This window comes from Carassius auratus, chromosome 17, assembly GCF_003368295.1.
Source record: "Carassius auratus strain Wakin chromosome 17, ASM336829v1, whole genome shotgun sequence".
NCBI classification, from domain to species: domain Eukaryota; kingdom Metazoa; phylum Chordata; class Actinopteri; order Cypriniformes; family Cyprinidae; genus Carassius; species Carassius auratus.
The window spans coordinates 6,608,255-6,624,462 of NC_039259.1; the positions used below are offsets into that span (position 1 = coordinate 6,608,255).

A 16,208-nucleotide genomic window follows, 5' to 3' on the forward strand; every position below is an offset into this window, starting at 1 on the left:
ATTCAGTCAGGTCATGTAAATTAAGCTTCTTTTTTTTTTACATGATTCTCTGATTATGCCTCAGTAGCACAGTTACTGCGACAAAATATGATTGATTTTTTTTAAATGAATGAATGAATGAATGATTCAATGACTCACTCATAGGCTACGTTTACACTAATGTGTTTTTGTTTTAAAATGCATACATTTTGCAATGGCTACATCATTTTCTAGACTTTCGAATATGATGCAGACCCTCTTTTAGTTAAAATTACAATGTAAAGGACTGAAGCAGACACTTTTGAAAGTGATGGCATGGCTGCCCAGATTATGTATTCTGTGTAACCTTGAATGATGAACAGATTAATTTGCAGTAGTATGGACAGAGACACCAGTGTCCAACTATTTTTAGCTGTACAAAACAGTTTGTGTTGCTGTTTGATATTGAAAATTGGTGTGTCTTACCATATTATTTTAATGCCATATTATTATTTATTTTATTTTAATCTAAATTATGAACAACCTGGTTTGTACTACAGACAGTTAACTACCATTAACTACACAGTGTTATTCTTGTCGTTATTTCCCTCGAGCTTTTAATGATCTGGAAGTCTCAGCCATAGGCTTACTTCCACGTTAAGACGTAACTGCTCTCACTGGATCAGCAGAAGCGCAAACACAAGTTTTAATATACCAGTATGACTTTGTCAAAGGTTTAATAGACACCGACGAATCGTTGTCATTTAGAAATATAATTATGTGTGTGTTTGAATCGAGATTGCGATCGTTTAGTGTTTAATCTTGCAACTCTAGCATATATAGTTAAATGTTAATTGTCACTCTGCTTTATACTCATTTATATAAATTAGGGTGCTCTGCTAGTTGTTAAAGTTATATTTTGTGTCTATTTTAGATATATAATACCCTAATTGTCGTTCTTAGTGTTTTTTGATGAGAAAATTTAAAGTTAGCTACTGTTTGCTAGTAATACAATACTTTATCAATCGTGTCTTGACTGCAGTTTAACGTTTAGTCTTTAGGCAAATTACCTCACAGGTTTTGTCAGAATAGTCAGAAAACAAAGTGTAAATCACAGGAACTGGTTTAGGAAACTCTCTTTGTCGGTAGATGAACTGTGACCATCCCTTGCCTCCCAGGGGAAAAACAAAATAAGGGCAAAGATCTGGCACTCTGTCAGCACTCAAAGACATGCAAGTGATTCATTTCTCATACCGTCATCTGCTCTAATCAGAGTTCAAAGAACATTAGGACATTATTCATAATAAGTCATTATACTAATGTGCGATCTTCTACCATGTAACAAATTGTCTTATAAATGATCAAAGTTTTACATAGAAGAAACTCACTTTAGATAAAAGAACAGATAGTAACCACAACAAGAAAACAGAAGAGATTATTATCTGCTGTTTGTCATAAAAGTCTGTCCGTGCAAAATGTGAGAAGAATTCAGATGCCATGAAATTACAAGCCCATAAAGCAGAGATTAGAAGATCCTTGCAGGAAGCCTCAATTTATCATATAATGGTAATAAATGCTAAATTAGGTGATCAAATCTGTAATATGGTAGAAACTGAAAACTATCGCTGAAATGCATGCAAGAATCAGAAAATTTGTATACTTGAGAGGAAAATAAATGAACGATTCCAAATGTTTGGTGAGTTCATTGGCTTATTACAAATAAATAATGGAATCATTTCCCAAAACCACATGCACTGAACTACTACTGATTAATAAATTCATAACAATAAATAAACTGAATGTATTAACAGTGATATTGGTTTATTTCAGTAACATAACTGTTCAGAATTATGATTCAGACATCAAAATAAAGTAGTAGCTGGTTTTGTAGGTTATCTAGCAGTTTTTGTTTTACCTGAAAAGTTTAAGAACCTCTGCATTATTATCCAGAAAGACAAAGGCTTTTGTTTAACTCAGTGAATCTCATCTGCAAAAGGCGAGACAAATCATTTTGTACTGTGATGGCTGATTAATTCTTCCATCTTTGAGAGGAACCTTTTCATAGCAAAGCCTGAATCAATTCTGAACACGCACATACTCTCAAACACAAAAAGAATAAGTGATAATCATTCCATGATAAAGCAGCATATTTTCATGCAAAATCTCACAGACAGACTCACGCTTACATGCCGCACCACACACACGCAGAGGAAGACGGTGAAGCATGAAATGAACTTAGGTGTGAACTTTGACTGGCATTTCCATACACAGATTTATGGGGCCCACATCTGACTATGAGTTCTGCAGAATGGAGAATAAATAAGGGCAAACAAAAGACACACACGCACACACACACACATACATATCACCTTTACACATGCCAAGCCAAAAACCACAGGGGATCCTCCAGAAACTCACATGAATGCCAACAATACAATCACAGGTTGGGCTGACAGCTGACCCACTGACCAGCAGACAGACACTGATGTCAAGGCCGGAAAAGCCAGAATGTTGCAGAGTTTTCAAAAGAGTTTACAGTTGTTCGGGTTTGTAAAATGGTATCCAGTCATGGAGGGTCTAAAAGCAGTAGCCATGTTCTACATACAGTAATCAATCACTTTTGGAGGGGTTTATTAGCATTTAGGCCATTTGCTATTGCTCGTCAAAGGCTGATGTATTAGAGGGAGGTGCATTTTCATTTTAGTGAGATTAAAAAGTAGAGGAAGGAAGTGACTTCTTAGTATTTTGGTGAATGTTAGGTTAGGTTAGGTTAGGTTAGGTTAGGTTAGGTTAGGTTAGGTTAGGAGATGCAGGCCGAACTGCCAATCTGCTAAAAGTGCTAAGCGCTAAAAGTTTAAAGTTTTTCAGTCATACACTAGCATATAGATGAGCTAGAGATTTATCAGATCACTTTTGTTTGGGCTCATTGGCATTTTAGCTATTTGTTATTGCTAGCCAGAGGCCGGTTTGTTGGGGGAGGGTTTTTTTTTTAATTCTTTTCCTTCAGAAGATTAAAAGCAACACAATGCTATTTTAATTTTAATTGCATGGGGTTATTAAAGTTAACATGAAGGTGTAGTTGCTAGTTCGATTTCAACGAGAAGTGAGGTTGCTCAAAGGCAGTTGGGGTTACCAGGTCTGCGAAACAAAGCCAGTCCTATTGCTAAGAAGAACTAGCCCAAAACGATCCCAATTGCATTTATTACATTTCTTTTTTTTTTTCTGGAGGGGTCCTCCAACATCTTAGTTGCATTTGCTTTAACCCACAGACAAAGACAAAAAAAAAAAAAAAAGTACAAAGCCCAATTCCACAGTTGACCCACAGACTTGGCAACACAGAAGGCAATTGACCTTGGTCACAGTGCTGTTCTAAGATGACATCGTGTGAAAGTATTTGAAAATAATTTCAGCGGTTGTGTGATGAAAACTAGAATTCAATTATATTTTATTCTATTATTTTCTATACACAGTGTCGTCTGAAAATCACAAAACACAGACATGTTGTTTTGTTTCATTTGGTGAATTATTTGCTTTAGAGAGAATGAAAACACATTTTGCCTAATTTTAAATCTGCATTCTGAAGCAGAACCAGTTAAAAAATAACTGAATTAAATAACATAGTTCTATTTCCGGTGCTGAAGTTTAGTCAGTCCATGAGTACAAAGGAAAATAAATATTGTGCTGATCAGCTGATGGCCAGATGTGCTCAAAGCTAGAACTTCAGAGCCAGCGCAGTATGCCACATGCCTACGTCTTATCTGCTAGCCTGCAGTCGGCCTGACATTTAGTGTAATAGCAGGCAGGACTGGACAGAGAGAGGAATGACAGAGAATAGCAATTACTTTGGTTGGAACATTCCTGGATGTTTTTTTTTTTTTTTTCTCAAAGATTCAGATGTGTGGATTCCCAAACACTCTGACAACAAACATATGCCAATGTACTCGACCATTTACACACACACACACACACACACACAACTAGACAGACTTCAGCTCAAGCCCTCTTCAGCCTGTTTCCTGTGTCACACCCTACAACATTTAGAAGTTTCCTCTCACTGCTGGCAGCCTACGATAAAATACAGAATACGAGAAGAAATGGCTATAAACTGGCCAGTGTGAACTCTCTCTCTCTCTCTCTCTCTCTCTCTCTCTCTCTCTCTCTCTCTCTCTCTCTCTCTCTGTCATCATTTTCCCTGCATATCCTGCAACATTGTTCAAACGGAGGGCGGACTGGAGAGACTTTCAAGAGCTTTGACACAATTTAAACACTGCCCTGCAGTGCATCACTCTTCTTGAAATCATTTTTCTTTCTTTACATTTCTGTCTTATATTTCCTTTTTATTTTGGTCCCAAATTATTTTGACAATAAACATACCTATAAATGCAATATCAGTATGCTTGCAAACCACGTGGTATTTACTTAAAATAGCACAAGCACTCACACACACACACACACACACACACACACACACACACACACACACACACACACACACACACACACACACACACACACACACACATATATATATATATATATATATATATATATATATATATATATATATTACATTACTGTCTTTTGTACGAAATCCAAGATCAATTTAATTTAACCCCTTCTATACCAAAATAAATGTCAGTAGATACAAATTGGAAAAAGTTAACACCAATTTTAAAAAAGTAATAATAATCTTTTAAACGAATGTGGATGGGTGCATTTAAAGGAAAAGCTCTTTCTGATACTGATTCTGAAAAGCCCATGTGCCTCTAGAGGACAAGAGAGGAACTTCAAGAACCATATCTGACAGCTTCAAACAACATAGGCCTACCTTAATTATCTACATAAAACAGAAAAGGGTCTCAATATTCAAATGCACTGAATATTGAGAATTTCACACAACATATATATCAACAAGCATCAATATATTTCCTAAGAAAGACAAATGCAAAACAAGTGCTTTGTTTTAACATCAAAAGCCCGAGAGTGAGAATAAAACAATTGAGGAAGAGCTTATCATAGTCGTATCAGCTGAGCACACAGCTTAACAGTGAAACAGCCCAGAAGCAAACAGTGAGTTTAAACACTCACTGACTGAGAATCAGATAGCAGGAATCACCGGAGTAAACATCAATAATGCAATGCAGTACTTGGCTCTCTCAACCCATCATTTCCTGTGGTTTACATTCTGGTTTCCCTATGGCCAGGGTCGGGTTAAAAGGTTAAGAGGGAGACAAGAGCAGCATGCATATAACCTCCATCTACAGATTTGGAGATCTGAACCTCTGTGAGGTGAATGAACCTGGGGCAGCATTATTCACATACACCATCTGGAGTAAAAACGCAGTTAACAAACGCATGCTGTAAAGGTCTTTGTGAATGTGGTGTACATTTTTCAAATTATAGTTTTATATTACTTTTGCATTTATTTATTTATTTATTGATATTTCTAGGGGAGTTGAATATAATAAACTGTCAAAAAGACATCAAATACCATTTATACAAGCAATACTACTGTATGTTTTTCATTTCTGAATCAAAATTTGTTCTGATATTGTCTGTCAGTCCTAATATTACATTTGAGATGAACTTCTTAAAATGAATAAAATTAGTATTAAATGTGATGCTTTATTTCGACAAAACTGCTTATTAATATTGGGGAAAATAAGTCTGCCACGTTAACAGGTGTTATCATTTGCATTTGCAACATGCAGAAGCATGTAGGAAACCACACCACTTAGGAATTATGAATTCATAATTTTTGTACTGTGTAAATAAACGATAGCTACTTCAGTGCAACTTTTGCTTTATTAAATCATTATAAATGTTAACAGGTAAAATAAATTAATGGTTAATAAGTATGTTAATGAATAAAGGAAAATGTTTAACTTTTATTGAAATTCCTGCATATAAAAGCAACATATATAAATACAAAATATACATTGCTAAGAACTTGGCACAGGTGTTTGAAACTAGATTGTTAAAAGGATCTTTCATTTGATTTAAATTTCATTAACCCATTAAACATTGTCACAGCACTTTTCTTTCAAATAACCTTAGAGATACGTTATGAAAAATAAATTCAAGTAATCAAGTTTGCTTGAAAATGCCACCAGCCCCCATTTTTCATCACAATTCTCCTGTTGTTATGTTCTGATCAACAGCTTTGCAATTCTTGCAAACTCAAGCAAACTTAAGCATACGAAAGTACAAGAAAAGGGCACATGCGCAGAATTGAATGAGAAACTATTAAAGGCAATAAAACTTGAGTGATTTACAATGTTTGCCGTGGCATGTGCTATGCAAACCTTCCCTGCAGGGTTGAGAGTGTGAAGAAATGGAGTAAGCAAGTCGAACCAGGACTTCAAGTAGGCCTTCAACTCGGCTTCAACCAGCCTCGCTTCTCGTGAGAACTGTGAGCTTTTCTCTGGTAGGGGTGTGAGGAAATAATTGTCCTCAGAATAAACATCTGAACAGTGCCGTTGGGCATGCAGTCACATTTAAAGTAACCTGGAAATTCAGATGAGCTCACAACAGCGTATGTCTTATTGACGCATTTCTCTCTATAAAGAGAGGATACATTCTTTAAAATAAACATTCTTGGCAGAAGGACCTCTAAACATTCTTTCCAATTCACAAGTTTCTTTATAATGGAAAAAGGTGCTTCAGATTATTAAAATGTTCTTCAATCTGAGGATAAAGTTTATTTTAAGAACTGTGCATGACAGCATGAGACTTATTAACGCACTTCACTCAATAAAGAGAGAATATAAAAAAATATTTAAAAAAAGTCTTGGAATCTATGGCTCTACAAAAACACCTACCGAAACTTTTCAATCCACAAAAGGTTCTTTATAGTTGAAGGATGTTCCTCAGATTATTCAAATGTTCTTCAAATTGCTCACAAAACAACATAGCCCCTTTCACACTGCACGTCGGACCCGCAATATTTCCGGAACATTGCCGGGTCGCCTTCTGTGTGAAAGCAACCACGTCCCGGGATTGATTACCGCATTGAACCCGGGTCGGGGACCTAGTAACATGGGGGGGTTCGACCCAGGACGAGCGCTGTGTTAACAAAAGCCAGATCTAATTCCGAGTCGAAGTGATGACGCACGACTCTTTTACCGGCTGTTTTGAAGGAAGATCAACATTCACGACGAAAACATATGTGCAAACTGTAATGAAGCAGAGATCAGTTAGTTCCTCACTTTCCGCGCTGATGCCGAGATCGTTTGCTTGCTTCAGTGAAAGTATAACGTGCCTAGCGTTGTCGACTCGTACATTACACGTCACGCGCTGATGTCACGTGTCGTTACGGGATCTTCAAGGGTTGTGTGTGAAAGCACGCACATATACCGGGTCATCACTGGCAGTGTGAAAGTGCAAAATCTAGCGACCAGGGAACAATTGCAGGAACATTTTACCCCTGTATTTGCAGGAATGGCAGTGTGAAAGGGGCTCATGATTCTTAAAGATGCATTTGATTATAAAAGAGAAGATACTTTCTTAAAAAAATGAATGTTCTTGGAATGTTCTATGGTTTCATGGAAAACCTTTAACATCCACAGAAACTTTCCACAGCACAAAGGTTTCTTTAAAGTGGAAAAAGTTTAAAAATCTTAAAAGTTTTAAGATTATTCAAATGATCTTTATCTTGATCTTCACAATTAAGATTAAGATGTCCAGTTGAATAAAACAAGCGGCCACCACTCTGAAAGTTCTCCATCTTTATTGCGCATGATAGTGTACTGTAGTCTAATCAGTTGAGGTGCACCCATGTTCATACTTGGACATGATTCTTATCCAATAGCAGCCTAACACACTGACCTTTCATATAGCGGTTATAGGCCCAATGTTGCTCATTCATATAGACCCACAGCTGCAGGGGTTAAGTGCTTGAAATGAAAACGGCCAACTGCAAATCCATCTAGCTTTGCTTTAGATGATCCTCCCATGGGTTTTTTAGGAGGTCTGGTCACAAGAGAGTTCAGGGAGATGACTGACAGCAAAGGTGAGCTAAGTATTCTCATTACAACCATCGTCTAAGGTTTCACCCAGCATTTGAAGGACGGAGGGGTGCAGGTGTTTTGGACCTGCCTGTTGAACGGACTTTAAACTTCTTATATGTCACAACAGAGAGCTTATAGACCCTTAGAACTGTAGTGGCTATTATAATTGATGAAAGCCATTTCAGTGCCTCTCTTTGGACAATGGAGATGAAATAACGGCCGCCCCCAAGCGTATATTCATCTTATTAAACATGATACTATATACCATGTAGTCCTTCATCACAATAATGGGATTGGGAACGCTATATTCCAAACTGCTGGATTGTTCTAAACCAGGTGCGAATGGCCTTAAATTTTGTTGAAGGATCTTGTAATCGAAGCGGACAGCCAGTGGAGTGAAAGAAGCTGACGTTCATTGTTACTGGTTAATGGATATCGTAGCCGGACATATGATTTAGGGTTAACGCTGGCCATTTTTAAATTGTGATTATGTGCTGGAGCTTTGTGACTAGTTAAGTGCCAGTCATTGTAGGCAATGAAGTCTTTGTCCATTGTCCCGTGTTGAGCTTCCAGGCATTCCATCCTCAGGCATTGTTCAGGTGTTAAGTGCCTTGACATTGAAGTGGATGAACTACTGAGGAGAGAGCTTCTTTATGGTTTGAAGAGAAGAGACTATTCCTCACTGATATCAGCCGAGGGAATCATTGGTAATAAATAATAAAACAAAGGATGGCACGGGCTGAAAGCAAACCTGGTGAAAAGGAGTGAAGCCATTAAAAGCTGTGGGGCGTGAAGAAAGACTAATTGCCGCCTGCGAGCGTGTGCTTGGCAGAAGACTGCAAAGATATAGCCTGTCACACACCGGGCTGCGATGCTGACCGCGCATTTCCTGGAAGGAAGCCAGTTTTGAACAAATTGTAAGATATAAGAACATTTCAATGAGGATTTGAAGTCAATTTTCAATTTATCCATATTCAAAATCACGTTAAGATTCATTATGTCAGTCTTGACATAAAATAAAATGTAGTTTAATTTCACAAATCCACCCACAGTTTACTCATTAGCCTTAAGCTTTCACTTTACACCCATTGTGATGAAGAACTTCTAAGAGGATAGATAGATAGATAGATAGATAGATAGATAGATAGATAGATAGATAGATAGATAGATAGATAGATAGATAGATGGATGGATGGATGGATGGATGGATGGATGGATGGATGGATGGATGGATGGATGAACAAGTCTGGCTCTGCAAGCCTGCTTGTATGTTGCCACTGAACTGTAAACTGCAAAAAAAAAAAAAAAAAAAAAAAACATTTCGGCAATTACACAAAAATAATTGACTAAGAGGCCAGTGCTCCTTGCCAACACAAGCTGGCCGAGGATAAATGAGCTCTAGTATGAACCAGTCAAGTGCAGCTGGGTCATTAGGGCAGCCTGATATCTGAAACTTATTGAGTGCTGCAGTTCCCAGACCTTTACCAGCAAACTGAGAGCAATTTTCATAATGAACACGTGAGAGGGAAGCAGGTGTGAATCACTTTTGAAAATCAAGAATAATGAAAATTCAACCAGTTTAAGCCTACAGGCCACCCACACTTTGGTAGAAGCCGATAAAACAGTAACCCTCTGTAGCTTCTCATCTATAACCATATCAGTTGAGTCTCTAAGTTCAGGTCAGGTATCCAACACACATCTCCGGCTGGACAAAGCATCCTTTCTTTCCCCAACTGCAGGGAAAGCAGGACTCCCATGGCCAATTCTTCCAGAGTCCCATTAAGCCATCAGCAGTGGGGCCGATCGAGGTGTAACCTCTCCGGCTTGACCCCATGGCTTTATCCCCCCACACCTGGAGCGGACCACACAGGGCAAAAAGCCAGAGAGTGAAAAGGGGCAGCCAAACTTGTGAGCATTTCAGATAACCACTGCTGATGAGAACGAGTGAGTATATTAGCAAGCTCTGGAAGCACTAAGCAAATAACACATCTTAGGGTGGGACGAGGTCATACGCATCCTGCAACATCGATGCACACCCACACGAAAACCCTCTCTTTATTCCCAGATGTAACCTGGAGAGAAGAGAACTTGGGGGGGGGGGGGGTCAAAGCAAACCGGAGGGCTTGTAATCCTACCTAAGCTTGAGATCTCTCTTGAAACACAACCACAAAAGAAAGCAAAGGGAGGGGAAAACCTGAGGCTAACCCAAGCAGCAAGTCAGACAACAATAAAAAGTCGACAGCCTATATTTAACTGTGGTGGGAATTTGGTGAGGAGTATACAGGAACACTTTGAATGCATGATGAAGGTCAACTGGGTCTGCACTTCCTCCACAGACTGAGCAGCGAGTTCGCTTGACTGTTTTCTCCCCCCAATGTCGACGGACAAGAGGGGAGATAAGCATTGTTTCCCAAAACAATGGGCCACTTCCAATAGCCCCCTCCCCTGTCCACAGACTCTCAGAGACTGGCACTTGTGCATACTGTGAGAATACAGTGTGTGAAAGTAAGAAAAGCTGTTGAAAACTCTAGAAACGGAAGGTTGTAAGAAAAAAACTGACATTTTTGGGCTTTAGGAATAAGCGGATAAGTTGTGAACACTCCAAACAAACAATGGCGAGTGGTTTTGTAGTTTCAGTTTACCAGCATTCATCGAAAACAAAACGCATGGTTGTTGATCTGGACGGTTTCAAATTTTTGTGAGCTTTCAAAAGTTTTCAAAACCATCCATCTATCTATCTATCTATCTAGCTAGCTAGACTTTTCAAATATCTGTTTTTATAAGTGAGTCATTGTATCATTCACTCAATTCATTTTGAAATGAACAAAGTGACTGTTTATGAGTGAGATCAACATCAACTCTTGCTCATGGGATCTTGCTTAAACAGCATTAACTACAATAGAAATGTAACCTCAAAGTTAATAAGAATTCCATATTAATTTCCAATTTGGATAAGACTTTGTTTCAGTAAATTTAGTGGCACTTTAATAGCTCATTTTTCATCCAGACTGCTCTCTGTACATCATGCCCAGCCACTTTCTGCATTGGCAAGCATGGGGACACTTTGTGCCACACAGCTGAGCTTCTCAAATATCACTCCAACCATCCCACTCAAGGCTTGATGAGGTTTCATCACTGTTTTGATTGAAAACAAAACATCCAGCAATAAGCATTTCAAACAGCATTTTGTTTTGATCTCAGTTTTATCCAAGCCTATATGTTTTCAGACTGAATATGATTGCAATGCATTACTGATCGTTCTAAAGTGCAATAAAGCCTATAGGCCTATTTTGAAAAAGGGGTCTCTGAAATATTTGTTCTCTGTGCTCGTATAGTAAAAAGATTAACCTTTTGTTGACTCTGTGAACTCTTTGAATAGGAGCCTGAATAGGATATCGGTTTTCTGATAAGGGAGTCATAAAACTACAAAGACAAACTATTTGTGTCAACTTTTAATCAGATCCTGAGATTTTACACAAAATGGCCTTTAAAAGGCATTCAATGCATCTGATTTATGTGAGGCTTTCACAATGCTTTGAAAAGAGCCGAGTGAAAGAATTAAACAAGGAGAACTTCCAGAGCTCTGAGGCTCAAGTGAAAGTCAAGTGCTTCTTGAAACTAACAAAAGATTCTTAGTCATGCAATGTTGCATGAATCAAAACAGTTCATTGAAAGATAACATTATTAGTGCTAAAATTGCTGCAAATAGCAAAGCAACTGAACTTCCCTGTCTTGGATGTGTTTGTTTGCTTTGCAAAGGCACTGAAATATTGCTTCTCGCTCACTGACCTTAAAGGAAGCAGGGTCGGACAGAGCGAGGGCTTGTCTCCTCAGTTCAGCTATAGTCATCTGACATTGCTTGCACAGATCTGACTTAGCCTCTTCCCTGTCGGATTCAGGGAGGCTCACGGCTCCTGCACCTTCAGGTGGGGGTCTGCTGGCACACCTTTCCTCCTCCGCTGACAGTCTCTTCCTCTGGCTCAACTCAAGTGAGTGTGAAGACTCTCCGCTGGAACAGCCTTCCACCTTTATGAAAGACAAGTTCATTGCATTTTACTAATTGTTTATTATATTATAATAACAAATTATGTAGCTTTACTATTGTTTTAATACACATAATGGTGTAAATAAACTTTCTAAATGTGTTGCAAATTACACAACAACAATTCACAAATAGCAAACTTTGGAGCTCAAATAGAATACTGTTAGTTCTCAGCATCAGCTGTTTATCAGAGGACTTACAGTTGACCGACTGATCTTGAACTCTCCTCGCGCGTTCCCCTGTGTTAAATCCATCATCTCGATAATTGATCAAAACGCGGACATCTAGTGCACTTTATTGCTTCTCTGTTTGTCTACACTCAATGATTAGGAACACAGTTCATGGATAGTCAGTGGGAGAGCAAAGGAAAAAAGCACAACTCAATTCCCGTGAAGTTTTGCTTTGCTTTAGTTCCATGACGACGCACGTAAGCGGGAGAGAAGTTTGACTGCTGTCAATGTGCGCGGCTCAGTCACTTGGTTGGTTGGAGGGGTGGAGCTGAGCGCTCAGTAGCTAGTCAGACTGTTTCAGAGAGCTTAGACTGCGTTTGTACAAACAAAAAGTGAAAATAATATTGATTAAAATTAATTAGCGAATTCACAGTTTGATCAATTTTGAGTTTGTAATAGTGTGAGTGACTCATGTGATCTTATCAAAATTGCTTAAAATCATTACTGCATGTCTGGTTCATAATAAAAAAGAAAAGTAAAACAAATATTATTCTAAGTAACAGCCTATGCACTCATCCTTCCCATTTGTAATTTGTATGTATGTCTATATATATAGAATTTAAACATAAATTACGTCATCTTTTATGATACAGTTCACTTGTGTTGACTTTGGGATTGCGGGTCTGTTGGAGTCTTTTGCTCATTACTCTGGCGCCACCCTCTGGTTTTTAACTCAACTGCATCTTAGAAACATCTTGGTTTGCAATAAATTGTGTGAATGTTTGAATATTTAATTACTCATCTCTAAATATTTTATGTCGAGGTTGTATATGCTGGGATCACGTGACATTAAATTGCCATCCAAATACTGTCAATCTCCTGCCTCAAAAAAAAAAAAAATATTCAGTCCTTTGTCTGTGACAGCGCAACTAGTCCAATAAACCATCAATAACGGACCGTTTAAGGTGTGCGAAGAAAACTGCTAAAACAGAAATTTAGCTTTCGTGACTATCTATAATATTTGTAGCATATAACTTAAACAGAACCTTTAGTTGAACATTATTGTCTGTTTTGAGGACCGTATTAGTAGTTTTTAGTGGTATTAAAAAATCAGATTGATATGTTTTGGCTTTAAGTCTTTCTCATTTTTATGATTTAAACGGAAAACGTTGTGGTACTAGAGTTAAACTACTAAAATCAGACGATCGCTGAGAAACTTTTAATCAAGGACAAATTCACTTACAGATAAAAATATAAATATATTGTTCAAAATGAAGGTCTTTATCTGATATACTTACTGTATTGTAATGTAATGTATTTAGTATGTTTTAGGGAAGTTGCTAAAAGCGCAATTGATGGAAGAGAGCTGTTCGTGGTGCTGAAATTAACAAACCGCTACACATCATAACCATTGAAAACTTAGTATTCGTTTTTAAGCGACAGAACCCACGTGGAGTCTGCAGAGCCCTATATGAGTCAACTTGTGGAGTCTTTTGTCCGCTCTCAAAGGCTTACCTTGGCTTTTCGCTTTAACAGATGACTGGTAAATCCAAAAATGATGTCAGCGTCCACGAAAAACGTCCCCAAGTCTATCAAACTGGGCTTCTGCTTGTCCGACCCAGATGACCCGTTAGAGTTTTGTAAATCCATTGTGCAGCTCTGGATAAATTTCCTCGCCCAGCTTACAGAAAACGTGGAGAAGTCATCGCAGTGCTGTGGAGTTCCGAGTCATTTTACAGATGGTTCTCTCTGATTCCAAACATCGTCATGGTCTTATCCAGAGGTTCCTTCTCAGGTACATCCAACTGTTGACTCATTTAGATCGTCCGGTTTCTGTTCCAAATTACTTGCCACGTATACTATCATACATCCAAATGTTGGCACTCGTTAAAGCACGCAGGAACCCCATATAATCCATAGTTGATCCACACGCTCATGGCATACATCCTTGTGGGATAGGCTGTCCACGCCTTACCATGTCTACACTGCAGGTCTAGGACTGAACTCGCGCAAGCCTGTTGAGGAGACTACCTCGAACAACTCCACCTCTCTCTCTCTCTCTCTCTCTCTCTCTGACATCCTCGTGTCTAGTGTGGTCCCTCTTCCGTTTGATGCTCATCCAGTGCGCGCTGCTCGCTGCAAAGCGCAACATTAAACGGGAGAGGGAGACTGTAGTAGCTTACTATTCGAATTGAACAAATTAAGAGAGTTTCAGACAGTTTTTCTGTGATGTGGTAAGGTTGGGGGTGTCTGGGGTGGAGGAGATGAGATGGTCCATGTCAGGAGTTGGGGGTTTGTGTGGGGTTTCAGAGGGGGGCGGGGTGATTTGAGTTCAGGGCTCTCACAGCCTGGGGTAAGTGAAGCGGGATCTGAGGCTCCGGTACCATCTTGCTGATGGTTGGAGCTGGAAGAGACTGTAGGAGGGATGGGAGGGGTCCTTCACAATACTGTTGGGTTTGCTGGAGCATCATGTAAGGAAAATGTCCAGGATGGAGGAGAGAGGGGCTCTGATGATCTAGTGCCCCTGTAGAAAGTAGTGAGGATGGTTGGAAGGAGACTCTATTCAGCCGGCTGAGAAAGTGTAGGCACTGCTGTGCATTTTTGGAGAGTGACATGGTGATGGTGGTCCAGGTGAGATATTCTGTGATGTGCACTCACAGAAATGTAGTGCTGCTGTCTTTCTCAACAGTCGAGCTGTCAATGCTCAGTGGGGGGTGGAGTTTTTCCTGAAGTCCATCTTATCCTACTTTGTCTTACTCACAATGAGGGACAGGTTGTTAGTAGTGGCACCACTTCCTCTCTCTTGTGCGTTTCTTCGCTGTTGCTGAAGAGTCCTACCACAGTTGTGTCATCTGCAAACTTGATGTTGTGGTTGGAGCTGAACTTGGCAGTGCAGTTGTGGGTCAGCAGCATGAAGAGCAGCGGGCTAACCACACAGCCTTGTGGAGCACCTGTGCTAAGTGTGGTAGTGCTCTAGGTGTTGTGGCCGACACTGACTGAGGTCTTCCAGTTAGGAGGTCCAGTATCCAATTACAGAGGGAGATGTTTAGGCCCAGCAAGTTTAGTTTATTGATGAGCTGTTGTGGGATTATAGTGTTGAATACTGAACTGAAGTGGATGAACAGCATTCTAACATAGGAGTCTTTATTCTCTAGGTAGGTAAGAGACAGGAGGAGGGTCGAAGAAACAGCATCATCCGTAGAGCGGTTTGGATGGAATGCAAACTGGAGCGGATCGAGTGTGTTGAGTGGGGGGGGGGGTGATCTTGTGCATTACTAACCTCTCAAAGCACTTCATCATGATTGGAGTTAGTGCTATGGGACAGTAGTCGTTTAGACAGGACACAGGTGATTTCTTTGGTACCGGTATGATTGCTGGGGATTTGAGACCAGTGGGGACGACTGCCTGCGGTTCAGCGAGGTGTTGAAAATATCTGTACAAACCACCTGTAGTAACACACTCTCCTCTATGTGCCCTAGACTCTGTTCACACACACTGCTGTGTGTACATAATCCCCAAAATGACTCAGTAATATGTCTATGTTCACATGCTCATGCATTACAAATCATCTTGCACTGTTCCCCAGCCAAGATTTATATATATATATATATATATATATATATATATATATATATATATATATATATATATATATATTTATATATCAAAATCTGTCAGTATAAGCACAGTATTTATGTGGAGCATTCACATAGTTTGTATTTTTTCGTTTATGTATAGGTAAACATTTACTTATATATAGTATATTTATAATCAAAATCTGCCAGTAGGTTAGTTGTGTATAGGTTTATACTGTTTCACTTCATTGATGTATTTATGTATTTATGTAGCACCGTGGTCCTGTGAGGCAAAATATTTCATCCCACTGTATGTCTATACATGTATTTTTTTTATTTATTTTTTTTTTATAAGCCATAGTTACTTTTCAAAGCTGTAGTTTAATCAGTGGATCCTCTGCAGTAAATGGGTGCCGTCAGAATGAGAGTATAAAAAGCTGATTATCAGCACAAC

The 16,208-nt window shown here is 39.0% G+C and overlaps 1 protein-coding gene across 2 annotated transcripts in view; it reads right to left on the bottom strand.

Moving 5' to 3' along the window:
• The window catches only part of kif26ab (kinesin family member 26Ab), a 90,435-nt gene extending 76,271 nt beyond the window's left edge, over positions 1 to 14,164 (bottom strand). The window contains exons 1-2 of one of the 2 annotated variants that reach the window (XM_026285425.1): positions 13,695 to 14,164; positions 11,757 to 11,993 (exon numbers count right to left, since the gene is read on the bottom strand). In XM_026285425.1, the coding sequence (XP_026141210.1) occupies positions 11,757 to 11,993; positions 13,695 to 13,829 (372 nt within the window). In that variant the 5' untranslated portion in view covers positions 13,830 to 14,164. Of the gene's footprint in view, positions 1 to 11,756; positions 11,994 to 12,209; positions 12,464 to 13,694 lie in introns of those variants that run through there. The other variant, XM_026285426.1, reaches the window with a different exon arrangement.
• Between the last annotated feature and the right edge of the window lie 2,044 nt (positions 14,165 to 16,208).